The 14,924-nt window shown below is 38.5% G+C and overlaps 1 protein-coding gene across 5 annotated transcripts; it reads right to left on the bottom strand.

Annotated features, from left to right (window-relative positions):
* Positions 1 to 8,201: 8,201 nt before the first annotated feature.
* LOC125741742 (suppressor of cytokine signaling 1-like) lies at positions 8,202 to 12,432 on the bottom strand. 5 transcript variants are annotated; one of them, XM_049013037.1, is made up of 3 exons: positions 11,704 to 12,432; positions 10,722 to 10,829; positions 8,202 to 9,126 (listed from the first exon to the last, which is right to left on the bottom strand). In XM_049013037.1, exon 3 carries the CDS (start codon positions 9,051 to 9,053, stop codon positions 8,460 to 8,462), a length of 594 nt encoding a protein of 197 aa, XP_048868994.1. In that variant the 5' UTR covers positions 9,054 to 9,126; positions 10,722 to 10,829; positions 11,704 to 12,432; the 3' UTR covers positions 8,202 to 8,459. The 5 variants fall into 5 exon arrangements, with proteins under 5 accessions (XP_048868994.1, XP_048868992.1, XP_048868991.1 ...); XM_049013035.1 differs by having other exon boundaries at positions 10,722 to 10,812; XM_049013034.1 differs by lacking the exon at positions 10,722 to 10,829 and having other exon boundaries at positions 11,693 to 12,432.
* Positions 12,433 to 14,924: the final 2,492 nt, after the last annotated feature.

The raw sequence follows: 14,924 nt of genomic DNA, 5'->3' as shown, positions 1-14,924 counted from the left end.
CATTGAAAATTTATTGATTACATATGTCTAGAACAATACATTTTTGTCTAATATCTCCAGTGCTGGCAGTGAAACTTGCCAGCACTTATTAGCAAATTAATCTTACATCATTTTTTTATTCTGTGGAAAACAAAAGATCGATCTGTTAGCCACATTTAATATGAATTACAAACATGTTGCAAGCCATATACATAAAATTCAAATAAAATCTTGCGTCCGGTTTTGAACAAAAATACGACCTGATTTGTCTTGTATTTTTGACCTTGAGATCAATACAGCTAACAAAATTACTTGTTCTTCCACTACTGTTTTGGGGTGTCATTTCATATGAGATTATGTGTGATATTCAACCTACAAGATATTTCTGATTTACAAGCGTATTTAGCATTAAAGTCGCACTTTCTGCTCTATGGAGGGAAAGCAAAACATGACAATGGCCAGCATCTACAACAGCTTACAGTCGAGACAAATGTTTCACATTTTTCAGTCAGAAATTAAAGCTTATAACTAGAACCGGCGTGCTGCTCTGAAATAAAGCCAGACACAATATTAATACGATGACTTTCTATTTCCAGTAGGGTGTGGAACGGTAGCTCAGCTAGTAGCATTGTGGATTTATGAATGCAGGATTGTGGGTTTGGTTTCCAGCTGTGTGTGTGTGTTGTTTGCAAACCCTCATTTTATTCACATGGATATATTCTGAGCACTCTGGTATCTGCATGTATCACGAAACTGCATACAATGTATGATTGCATGTGTGTGTCACTTTGTACGTCCGGATATAAGACACAATTTATTCCAGACTAATGAATTGTGAGAGGGTACTACATCTGTGGATGGCCAGTAAATTAAACAAACAGGAGATGAAATGTGCTTACTTGGCAAACTGTAAACTTAAAATACCCCAAATGGCAATACAACAGTTCTCCAAATGTTTTATATAGAGGAACCTCAACCTTCAGCACTGATACGTCCTTTCTTCACTGTTGTTGATCATTATACCCTATTTCCTCTAACAGGCCTTTATTAGAGGCAGGCCTTTATTAGAGGCAGGCTTGTATTAGAGGCAGACCTTTATTTATAGTTCCCTCTATTACTGCATTACACTATTAGTACAAATTCTATATATGAATTAATCAAATGCAACAGTTGTGTCAGTTTGAACCCTGTAAAACATACTGGATGCATTTATTGGAAATATTCTCTTAAAACAAGTGATTACAGTATTGCATGGCCATCGAAATTTTAGGAACTGGCTAACATTACCAGTAATTACCTTCAGTGTATTGTTAAAAGTTAACTTTTCATTAATGCCAAGTAAATAATAAATGCCATCAATTTAACTTGTGTGTAGTACAGTATGATCAGTCACATACCACTGTTTACCGTGAATATGCCCAGGTGTCTGAACGTTAAAAAAAATCAACTAATGAGTTACTAGCTAGACATTCTATTTTTACAACACAATAAAATATGTAATAACTACCAGATGTAGCTGCAAGCAAAATCTGAACTGAAAAACTAGGATATTATCTAAACACAGGGGTATGTTAGAAATGAATGGATAGGGGGACTGAGTCTTTACTGGGGAGGGGATGGCAAACTATTCATGACTTAAGACAAAACATTCACATTTATTTGGGGGGGAGGGGGGTTAAGGCTCTCTAAAATCGACCTAACGATGCCCTGTCCAAATGTAAACAACATCACAGCTTATCTGCCAATGCCGAAGGTTAGGTGGCTATCAGATAATTCACCAAAGACAAAAACTGATTCCCATTTCTATCTGAACTCTAGATGTAGCTTTTTTCTATCATCTCTAAAACATTTGAATGACTGCTCTGAAACATATTCAGGATATGCTTTTCTGTTTTTATGTTGTTTCTTTAATAATCCCAAAGTCTTCACGTAAATGTACATATGATTGTTTCTCATCTATTTTGTTTGTATGAAGCTTTTATGAGTTCCCAGGAGTTTATCATGCTTGTTTTTTCTCCAGCTTTTATTTGGGGCCCGGTCTTTATTTGTTCAGGTCAACCGTGCTCTCGGCCATTGTCTGAGGCCTGGCTTTTAGCTGAATCCTGCTTTTTATTTTAGGAAGTACGGTGTACCCGACAGGCATTAACGTGAATGGTGCTGGCAAACACACTGCTCAAACTGCTGCTGTCAGGCAGACGGTACTGCAGAGGGCTCCAACCAGCAGGCTCCGAAATCATTTCTTCCATCAGATTATCAGAAGGCTGAACTCTGATCAATTAATCGAGTCACTGCCTATTACTGTAGCTGTTATTGCAGGGCATGCTGAAAGGAGGAAAGATCCACATAGTGGTTCCAAGAAAAGGAATCTATTAACAAAAATCAAACGCAATGGGTGATACCGACCAAAAGAGGTCAAAACCAAACTGATGAAACAGCAATTAAGTCAGGGAGCAATACTAGGAATACAAAACTAAAGGCAGGAAGGAACACAGGAAAACTACAATACATAACAGGGAATACTACAGTATCTAAAATACTTAACAGTAAATATTACTAACCAGGAAACAACAGAACTACACAGGGTAACAGTGATACAGGGGGAAAATAGCCACAGTGAACCAACAAGGATCAAAACAAGAAAAGGCACTTAAATACATATCTAACGATGGCTAACAAGGGGCAGGTGTGGACCATAACCAAAATCAACCAGTCAGTAAATGGCACAAGACAACAAGAAACGGGTGGAATAAATTACGTTTAACGAGCATTAGTGACTAGGGAATAGTTACAACACAGAAGGAAAATAACACTAGGAGGAATCAAGTAAGACAGAACATACTAAACAAGGCATGGGCAGGGTAACCATAAACAAGACATGACCATACAGAAACCATGGGATAAAATATAACATAAGGGAGAGGCAGCGTCAAACACATGACCAGGGGACTGTTAGCCCCTGAGCTGCACACCCAAGCCACAGAGCTACGCAGAGCTAGCAGGAAGAGCTGCTAGTCAAACAGGGGAAAGACACAATGGACAGGGCCAGATGGGCATCGACCCTAACAGTATTATGACCCATTGTATTTCTGATATTTATTTGTTTCTATGGTTGCACATCATGTATTGTTACTGTGTTAAATATTTACTGTTATGTACATGTCCATTGCAGCAATTGTGAAACTTGCACATAAGTATTTCCCCTTTTCTGCAACATACCAAGTTTCAAGTAATGTGACAAAATGATCTGATTTAAAATCATTGGCTGAAAGCTGGGCATTATCTTCAGGGATGACAGAGCTGGGCTTCTCATACAGTTTATCAATCTGCATCCACTGGCTCGCAAACATGCATATTCCAAAGTCAAATACAGTCCAACAACACGCCTGAGCGATAAAGACAAGCTTACCCTATATTTATTTACAACCCTACAGGTCCACTGATTTCCCCTCTATAATTTCCTTGAGATTCAAAAACACACTTTCTATTGATGCAGGGTGCGGGGTGAACGCTGAAATTTATCCTCATACTCAAGTTACTCAGCGGAAGTTTGTGTTTTTCCCATGAAACAAAAAAAAATGATATTATGGTGAAAACAGCATTTTATTTCGAAAAGCAGAATTTGAGAAGGAAAAACCACAGTTATTCCGTCCAAGTACAAAAAAGCCAAAACTATTTTGCAGCATTTCTCAAACACATTAATCAATCGACATTCCTAAAACACAAGTGATTACTATATGTTTATATGCAAAAAGCTTTCTGGAAATGCAGGACAGCCATTTAACGAAAATAGCAGAGATGCTTTTGCTGGAAACACTTGACGGCCTGGACAGAAACGGGATCATCTATTTGACTTAAATGAGCCTCCTGTCACTTCTATTTGAATTCCAGCAGCTGGCTAAGAGATTGCTATGACATTAACAGCATTTTTTAGATTGTGCTCTCATACATGATGTAACAGCAGTAATGTGTACTGCTGAAATCATCTAAACAAATTTCAGTCATAAGCTCATCATCGAGATCTATCTGTGATGAATCCACGAGGGGTGAATATGCATTGGCAGGATGTTCCCACTTTTCTCGGCTTCGTCCTGAAAACACACACTTTGTAAACGCTTTTATCAATGCTGGCCCCAGCTTGCTTCAATGTATGGCCTTGTGTTCTCTGTCCATAATAATACAGGAAGTCCCCACATTAAGAACATCTGACTTATGGACAGCTCATGCTTACAAACAGACAAACAGACAAAATAAAATGGTTTGTAATAACGAAAGCACAAATGACTTTGTGATGCTAGAGAAAACATTATGTGGCCTCAGAGGTTCATTGGGCTGAGGTACAGTGCAGAACCATTTGTAGTTACTTTTGTTATTTCTGTATTATTATGATTATTATTATGTTCTATATTATTATTTTTCCAACTTACCTATAAATTCTACTTAAAGACAGGGAACGGATCTCATTCTTAACCTGGGAAGCGTCTGTATTAAACTTACATACATCCAATAATTCATTGATTGATTTGGTTTTAGAGTAAAGAGATGTTTCTTTTCAAAATTTGTATACATGAATGACTAATTATGTTTCTGCAGCTACAGGTGTTTTCATATATGTACCTCTGTTTTTATACCTCTGTTTGGTTGTTTATTTCTTTGTTTATGTTGGCAATTGACATGATTGACACGATAAGTGTTTTCTGCCCAAGTTTGCAAGGTGTCTTGCAGATGCACCACTTTCCATCTGCAGTTCTGACACATGCATTTAGGTGAACCGGCACTTCTGTTGCCTTGTGATGGGGTGTCCTTCCCTTGGCACTCGTTCGCCATGCTCCACACTCTGTACGCGATAATGCGAGGCAGACGGACAAACCATAAATATTATTAGGGCCTAATAGAATTAAATCTTCCTGGAGTTTGTCCTCATTTTGAAGAGATAAGAAAAACAGAAACCTCATTTACTTCCTTTATCCAAGTAATTTCATGTTTTTGCAATTTGAGAAGTTAATTTCTGTGAAGAGAACAGAGAAGTTGAAATATAGATTAAAAATGCCCTATAGCCCATTTCATCTGGCAGCTGCATTTTAAGTGTGTATTTAAAATTTCCCAGACTATAATAATCACCCTGATTAATTTGAAATTCTTTGGGAAGAGGAAACCAGTGTTACTATTATTACATCTATAATTGTGTATCCTACACAGATCAGCCATAACATTAAAACCACCTGCCTGGTATTGTGTAGGTCTCTCTTGTGCCACTAAAACTCTGACCCATTGAGGCATGGACATTAGCAGCAGATCCTTTAAGTGCTGTAAGTTGCAAGATGGAGCTTAGATGGATCGGACTTGTTTATTCAGCACATGCCACAGATGCTTGATCAGATTGAGATCTATGGAATTTGGAGACCAAGTAAACCAAACTCGTTTTCATGTTCCTCAAACCATTCCCAAACAATTTTTGCAGTGTGGCAGGGTGTATTGTCCTGTTGGAAGAGGCCACTGCCATCATGGAATACCACCACCATAAAGAGATGGACTTGGTCTGCCCTAACAGCATTTAGGTAAGTGATACTGTACATGTCAAAGTAATATCTACATGAATGCGAGGACCCAAGGTTTCCCAGCAGAACATTGCCCACAGCATTACATTAGATGAATCTCAATATGCATAGTTGACTGTACTTGTGTTCTCTTGTACCCATTTTACATCATCTTCCATTGCCAAAGACCAGTTCCAATACTAATTACACTGGTGTTGCTCCACTTCTAATATGAAGGATACATCGGTTGCATCCTCACCAAACAAGACCAGTCCCATGATTCATTGCGCCCCAAGTTCATTCTTGGAAGGCAAGTTAGCAAGACTGGTCTTGCCAAGACCACAAGTATAGTCTTTGGGTTCTTGATATTGAGATTCACCCATTGCCTCCACTGGCTTGCCTTCTTCCCATAATGCATCCTGGTGCCATCTCTTCTCCAGGTAAATGACGCACATGCACCAGACTGTCCACATGATAGCCACCTTGATCCACTGCTCTGTGGTCCAGTTCTGACACTCACTTGCCCACTGTAGGCACTTTCGCGGTGAGAGGGGTCAGCATGGACACTCTGACCAGTCTGCGGCTACACAGCCCTATATGCAGCCAGCTGTGACACATTGTGTGTTCTGACACCTTTCTATCAGAGCCAGCAGTAACTTTTCAGCAATTTGTGCTACTGCAGCTCTCTTGTAGAGTCGGACCAGATGGGTTGGGTTCCACAAGACCTGCTGTTTGGAGATGGTCTGTCAAAGTCACTCAGATCCATATGCTTGCCCATTTTTCCTGCTGATTGCTATGACATTAACAGCGCATCAACTTCAAGAAATTACTGTTTACTTGCCTAATATATATTGGCATCCTTGGCAGGTGCTTTTGTAACAGGATGAGCAATGTAATTCACTTCACAGAGCTCACAAGAGCTGACAACTTCTCATGAAATTTCCATGCCACTGATCTTTTTTAGGTATTTCAGAGGTAGTCTCTGGTTTCATGTTCACAGGTGTGGTAACATGACCTGTTGTAACCGAATCGACTCAACATCTGCTCATCAGACACTTGCCTTCATCCACACAGGAAGACAGAATCCTTGATATTAAATTGAGGAAGTGACTTTGGAGTTTGGAAATGAGATCATCAATGGATGTCATGTTATCCCTTTTTTAGCACTAAGGTTTATGAGGTTGTGGGGTAAAGGTGACAGAATTCTTGGTATATTCTCAGAAATTAAGAGATAGATCCCCAAATAAATTTTATACTTATCTCTTTTGGTATTCTGGAAATTCATGTTAATTCAATGCTATAATCATTTGTTGATCTATGACTTCTCATCATACAAACCAGGTTACAGCCAGATGTACTTTCTGGGTTGGGACTGGACGAATCAATAAAACCCATGACGTACTTGTGAGCAGCAGACCCCAGAATGCAGTCATTCAAAGACAGTAAGAGACACCAATTTGGATCTCAATTTAAGGATGGTGAACCTGTATGCACTTCCTGCTGTTAGAATACTATAGTATTCTCAAGATGTGGAAGTCAAGAAACAACCTTTGAGACACTAATGCTAACATCTTGAGTCATTCCGTGTTGCTGTTATTGAAAGCCTTTAGAGAATTGCTGGAAAACAACAGGGTCTGTTGAAATTTAGGATCCAGGACAAGAACTGTAATTAATCAATGAATAAACATTCATTTGGGTGTGGTAAGTTGTGACATACCTGGCTGAGATTATACCATAAGACGATCTTCAGTGATCTAATTTAAAGTCAGTTTAAAAGCACGAGTTCACAGAGGTTATTTTAATAATTTAGTGAGGCCCAAATTCAGACATTACTCAAATGTTTCAGCAGGTAGTACTGTAAATGGCTGCTATTTCTCTTTACAGTGAATTGACTTGTTTCCCAAATATGATAAAATTACTTCTGGGTCATTTAATGTTTGATAGTGTTGCTAAGTTTTGCTATTGCAGTTTCACTGAAGATGGATATTCCCCTTCTGATGCACGATTAAGTGTGTGCTCCCTTTCTTAATCACTAAGAATTTTAATGAATCTATTACTAAAAAAGTATAGGTGTAATCAAGCAAAATCTAGTTCAAGGAATTTCTTGGGGTGGGAGAGAGGTTACATGACATCAGCAAATGCCACAGAGAACAAGAGGACATGAATGATTATAATCAAGTAGTTCTTTGGCAAGTCCTACATACTTAGCATACGCTGACGTCTGAGTTGCTCAGTTTCTTGTAAATGAATGCCGAGACTGTAAAGCCATTAGTGTAAGTGTAGAGCTCCCCCTCTGGTAGCATAAAACACTGCTTATTCCAGTGTCTTTAATGTCATCAATCTGTTAACATGTTATTTTTGTGGTTTTGCACATTTCTAACAATATTAATAGAGTTATATTTTACATGGTATATTATATTACAGTCCTGGTTGAAGTGGTGTTCGAAATATGATGTGAAGATAGTATTCTTCCTCTGTATTTTATAACCATGATAACCAAGCTGAATGAATGAGAACACTAATACTCAGGAAGATATTTGCATGCTGAAAGTTCTTAAAAGGCTACTGATCCCATGATAGGGCTTTACTGAAACTGATCACGTAACATCATACATCTTCACGGGTCCAGAAGACCACGTCATACCCGCGGAACTTTCCACGTTGGAATGAATTATCAAGTATAACCTATTTTGATGGTTCAACACAATTTATTGTGTGTAATGTTATATGGAATCTGCATAGCAGATAAATTTCAGTCAGAGCTCATGCCCATACAGTACATAGTGTAAAAATTCTATGGTATTGACAGTGTTCAAGTATACAAATAATGTTCTATTTTACTTGGCTACAAAAATAATTAATTATAATATTATACTAGAACATCAATGCAATTTAAAGTGTCTTCCATATCTCAAAGCAACAGCTTTAATGCGTTTAGATATGTATTTAAATCCGATAAGGAAAAGAGTTCAAGTATTCCTTCAGGACTGGATTTACAGGGATGAGATCTATCTTCTCCTCACCACACGTCTCAATGATCCTCTTCCGGCAAAGTTCTTGGAGTGGTTGCACTCTGGTTTTCCGATACGGCCTGATAAGATACTTCTTGGGTGATGCAATGTAATGTTCCAACAGTTTGAAGAGAGATACAAAGGACTTATGACTCCCCACCAGGCTGAAAAGCGATTCATGGAATTTAATCCGAACACTCATTGGTCCCGCCGGGGCCCGATAGCTGAGCGTGAACAAGATATCTTTTTGGCTACTGTCCCGGATCAGGAATGTTCCCCGCGATTCCTGCTTCAGTCTGCTATGGGCCTCTTCTGCCGTCATCGAACCCCAGTAGAAACCACTTCTCTCTAGCATGGTGGTTGTCATAGTGATGATTTTGTATTCGTCGTTTCTGAAGGATCGGAACCGGCTCCAGTTCTCCTGGCTGAGGGCTGTATGCTGGTTCTGCCTGTTCTGATGGGGATGTTCTGTACTTGCTCTGCTTTCTGTTGTCACCGAGTTGCCTTCCAGGTTATTGCGTGCAACCATCCTATAACATACACCAGCCTTTGTGACTTCCCATAGTGTCTGTCACTGAGTGATGCAGACAGAGCTGTGAAATCTGCAAACAAAGGATCAACAACCACAATTAATGGCTTTATAGGAGTGACGGGCAGGCAAGAAAGTAGATTAGGAAAGCACAATAGGGAGGATCATAGTCATGTGCAATAATAAATTACTGTCACAGTATGCGTTTCCTGATTGTTAGAGTGATATTCAAACCTGCTTTACCCGTCATTGGTGTAATTTAACCAACAGGATTTTTTTCAGAATATTATTACTACAGAGTCTGAACCTCTGTATATATTATGGTTATAAATTCATAGACGTTTTACGGCGGATACAGGACTATTTAAAGCTTCTTGGATACTAAGGTATACTAAATTGGTAAACTAAAGTTTACAGAACTACTTAAAGCTACTTGGGTACTAAGGCACGCTAAATCAGTAAACGAAAGTTAAACAATTATTAGGAAAAAAACCAGGGCAAGAGTTATAAACCTGCGGCAAGAATGTTTTCATTACTTGCCGAATTCCGATGTTATACATATGAGTAATAAAAAATACATACGGGTATAAACTAAACATTATTTAACTAGGATTAATTGCAAAGTACACATCATACAATCATTCATGCGATAGGTGCCTACGTAAATAAAATTTAAAGCAAAGCTGAAAAACAAGGAGAAAAAATAAACGTCTGGAAGTGAAACCTTACCAATTGCGATTAAGTTTTAAAACATACTTCTTCGTGTGATAATCGCGTTTGAAATCCAGGAGTCACACGGACCAAAAAAATCCGCAGGGGTTTGCATTGTATTTCCACAGCCAGTTGCCTTTATATACGTTAACTGCAGATCAGTTACCTGCAGATTATTAGTCAAAAAGCTTTGAAATAAAGGGAGATTCGCGTTTCTCTATGACGCCACGCAAATCTGAGAGATTGTTCAGAATCAGCTCTTAAAACTAACAGTATAACCCCGCCTCTTCGCCTTCTCTTCCTAGAAATCAAACTTTCTGTTCGAAGTCAATGACTATCACAGTTATACAAAGAAATTTCTATTGAAAAGGATAGCGACGGACGTCTTAATCATTTCATTATTTTAATGCATTATCGCATCTTCAACTAAACAACATTTGTTTATCGAGAAAACGTATTGATAAATATAATTTGTTACTTAAAGTCACTTGACTTCAAACATGGTCGTGTGTAGCATATCCTTTAATAAAAGTTGATTAAAATTAATCATCATCACCATTATAATAATAATATTAATAATAATAATAATTATTATTATTATTTGCAACAACAACAATAATAATAGCAATAAAATGACCTGATTAACTGCCAAAACCTCCACTGCAAGTCTTTATTAGGTGTTAGGCCTATTTAACTGAGGGTTTTTGCCTAATGCAAGGTGGTTGTGTCTGGTTAATGAAAAGGCTTCCAGCACAATCAGAGGGGGACGTGGGTGCAGAACTTTTGCTAAGATGGGTGTCATTGTTGATTTTGCCTTTTATCTGTCTATAATGATATTTTGATTCTTAGTCTGTCCTTTCAGAACTTTGTTGTACTCACGCCGCTTTATGCTTTGTTATTTAAAACCTGATATTCTGACTAATATTCTTAACCAAAACAGCCAAAGGTTCAGTTTACCATCAAAGTGAACTCAGCTTCCTGACACTGGTTTGTCTTCCAGCTCAAGCATGTGAAACTGCGGTTGTCCCCTGTGCAGATTTCGGGGAAACTAAAACATATGTGAAACTGTAAGACATCAGATGTAACAAGTAAGATACAGATTCTGAGAATAGGGAAGAAAGAGGTTATTGTCCAAAATCACGATAATTTATCCAAAAACAGTTTCACTGAATTTGGGCCTCACTAAATTATTAAAATAACCTCTGTGAACTCGTGCTTTTAAACTGACTTTAAATTAGATCACTGAAGATCGTCTTATGGTATAATCTCAGCCAGGTATGTCACAACTTACCACACCCAAATGAATGTTTATTCATTGATTAATTACAGTTCTTGTCCTGGATCCTAAATTTCAACAGACCCTGTTGTTTTCCAGCAATTCTCTAAAGGCTTTCAATAACAGTAATGTTCAAGAAAGCACATTAAATTAAAATGTTTCAGCTCGATCAAGTAAGGAAGAAAATCTATACATCTTCTGCACATACAGTACAGACCACAACAATGCAAAAATTATAGTCAGCATTGCACTCAGTACTTATCACAGCAAAGAGCACCTGGTGTAGTAAGTTACATTGTAGATCTCACCCTACAACAACAGACAACTATTACTTCGTATTATATAGCTTCTATTCACCAGAGTGTGTGTGGGCGCTGATAAAATGACACAAAGGCACTAGACAGGCATTAGATAACAAGTAGTATCTGAACAAAACGTTATTGCGATATAGGAAAGTTTTTTTCTTTTTTTTAAAAAAAAAAACTGTTGTAATGATTCACTTCCTCGATGCGAAAATTCATTGTAATTTCGTTATGTCAGTGACGACAATGAGAAACTTGTTATTGGATCTTACCGGAACATTAAACTGGCTAATGTACAATTAGCAAGCAAACAATCAGACAAATAAACGAATAAAATCACGTATACGTACACTTAACTTACCTTTATTGTAGACCTCAGGAAAAATTCATAAAGATTACTTTTTGGGAACTAAAACATAGAATGACACTTTCGTAATACAATACAACATTGTACTAGCTTCATGGGAACCAAACACATACTTCCTTTAGTAATCATTGACCTTGCTCTAGAAAAATGTTGCCGCAGTTTACAGAAAAATGAAACTGAAACCGTCTACATGCCCAATCAAATTGCTGCTCTTCAGAAAAAAAAAAGATATCGTTAGTACTACATGCTTGCGGGGCAGGAGCTAGTCTTTGTACAAAGTCTATGCAGAAATATAGGCTTACATGCAGGAATAAATCTTATAACATTGTGAAGTTCAATACAATAGCTGTACAATAGCAGTCTACAAGACAGTCACATTTTTCATGTCGCCCAATCTAGATATTTAACAATAAACATAAACAGACGTGCAAACATGTTCACAATCAGTAACATTCCGTGATCTAAGAATATCTACAATATGGCGAAAGACATGGTCCTATGAATATCAATACACCTACTGCTTTCGTTTTCTTTATTTGTTGAATTTTCGGCGCCTATGATCTTGTGATAAGCGGTAACGACTCGCCGTAATTATAGGAGCAGGCTGGCCAGGGCCAGTTGCATAAAACACCTTAAGTTGTCCCCTTAAGTATGACAGTTAAGGTTTCATTTTTCTTTAGCTTAGGGATTTACTTAAGGGTGTTGCGCAGAACCCCTTAAAAGGTTTCCTTAGTTAAGGAAAAAATATTAAGGGATTTATAACATGGAGGCGGCATTGTAGTGCGGTGGTTAGCACTGTTGCCTCACACCTCTGGGACCAGCGTTCGAGTCTCCGCCTGGGTTACATGCGTGTGGAGTTTGCATGTTCTCCCCATGTCGTCGTGGGGTTTCCTCCGGGTACTCCGGTCCAAAGACATGCTGAGGCTAACTGGAGTTGCTAAATTGCCCGTAGGTGTGTGAGTGAAAAGACGTTCTACAGCAGTAAAATTGTCCCGTTTTCATAGAGACCGTTCATTCGCTTGCACTCGTGCCTGCTTGTGATATCGGTTGTCGCCTCACAAAGTTACCCACAAAGTAAAAAAATGGGAGGAAAGAAGACAAGAAAGCCAAATTGGTCAGAGTAGGAAAGGATTATAATTTTGGAGGAAGAACGCACTAAAAAGTAACTTTGATCCGCAAATAACAGCCAACAGAAAACAACGAATGTGGGAGGAAATTGCAATGACAATTAATTCAAGAAGTCTGGTGAAAAGGTACATCTAAGAGGTCCAAAAAATACGACAACTTATCTGTTATGGCCAAAAAAGAGTTTCAATTGATCATCAAGCGTATCTAAGGGGTTCTCACGGTCACGGAACACTCTTTTTGGGATGCGTTGGGATACGGTTAGAAGTACCTTAATTTTATCCCCTTTGTTTGGTTGCTAAGGTCTTTTAGCAACCGTTAAGGGATTCCTTAAGTATAAAACCAAGCTAAGGTGAAAAACTTAAATACTCAAGACAAAAATTTAAGGAAACCTTAAGGAGGAGACTTAAGGTTGTTTTGGGCAACCGACTTCGTTTTAAGGAGACCTTAACTGGGACTTAAAGGAAAATCTTAACTAAGGTGTTTTGTGCAACCGGCCCCAGCAGAAGCTCATGGGCTGGCATTTACTTTCACTTTCAACTTCGAGCAGATTCCATGAAGTCACGTGATGTGCCTTCACCGCGCGTGCATCGGGTTCAAACTTCTGCTCAGTGTCAGCAGTGATAAGAATCCAGGCATTTACCCTTATCGCCACCGCTTTCCCTTTTTTGTTTATCACTAACGTGCATATGGCACACGGTTTACTATAAACCAGTTATTTGCAGGAATACGCCACTTAATGATTCTTACAACTGGTTGTCGAACAACCGCCTCAGTATGTTCTATTTAAACAAAAAGTATATGCAACTTCATGTCAGCAATGCACAATAAAATTTAATTCCCTTATTTTATTTTTAAGCAGTTACTTCACATGCTATATACATTTTTTAGTCTGTTCATGATATAGATTCAAAACATAAGAATGTATCCATCATTTTTCCAAAGGACAAAAAAATGTATTAATTATATGTTAATTTCCTGAAAAAAAATGGGTTCTGATGGACGAATGATGACCATGATGTTGATTAAGGGGGCTGCTGCCTGGTGTTCATACGTCAGCATATTGTACGATATAGTTACTCATAAAACAAACAGGGATAATCAGAAATTCCGGTTCTTGTATTGCAAGCTGTCTTAAATAATGAATACCTTAAATATTGTGACTGGGCCTTCATAATAATGAAAAAGCCAACCATTTCCCAAAATGAGAAGAAAAAAAACAGTTAATTCAATTTAGTTCAAAATTTGTGAATACCACAAGCAAAGCACAGCTATAACACCGGCTTCTATACGCCTGGCTGATTATATCGCCCACATTACATCATAATTTTGACTCCGTTTTCGGTCAAAAAGATGTCCAGTTACTGTCACGAGAAGGACACATCGGGTAACTCTTTAAAAATTGTATAATCAGTGCTTGAAATGTGGGAAGAAACAGGCGGCGGTACTCATCTTGTTATTCACTACACCTAGATTGTGAGAGGTAGCAGTATACTAGAAACGTCCCCGGTACTTTGAAGAGGAAAACAAAAAGGTACCGATACCATGTACCGGTTCCGGTTCACTTCAAACGCTGATCTAAGATAATCTGTATAACAGAGATTTTACTTTATCCAATCCATGCGCATTTTGAGTTTCTTGCATAAAGGCTTGTTTTTCCTGAGAATCACGCTCGCAACGTTTCCAAGTGACTTATCATACGTGTTGGGGGGCGCCACCTTGTGGATTCTATATGCGTTACCCGCATTAACACTGAATTAATATGTTAAAATGTTCCAAGGAAAAGCACATAACATGTTGCAAACGTACTGTACGGAAACGCATTGCATTCACAGAAGAAAGACATTAGACACATTATTTCATAATTATGACTTGCTATGGGGGCGGCATGGTGGTGCAGTGGTTAGCACTGTCGCCTCACACCTCTGGGACCCGGGTTCGAGTCTCTGCCTGGGTCACATGTGTGCGGAGTTTGCATGTTCTCCCTGTGTCGTCGTGGGGTTTCCTCCGGGTACTCCGGTTTCCCCCCACAGTCCAAAAACATGCTGAGGCTAATTGGAGTTGCTGAATTGCCCGTAGGTGTGCATGTG

Source organism: Brienomyrus brachyistius, chromosome 5, assembly GCF_023856365.1.
Source record: "Brienomyrus brachyistius isolate T26 chromosome 5, BBRACH_0.4, whole genome shotgun sequence".
In the NCBI taxonomy this organism is placed as follows: domain Eukaryota; kingdom Metazoa; phylum Chordata; class Actinopteri; order Osteoglossiformes; family Mormyridae; genus Brienomyrus; species Brienomyrus brachyistius.
This window is presented reverse-complemented; position numbering and strand designations above follow the sequence as displayed.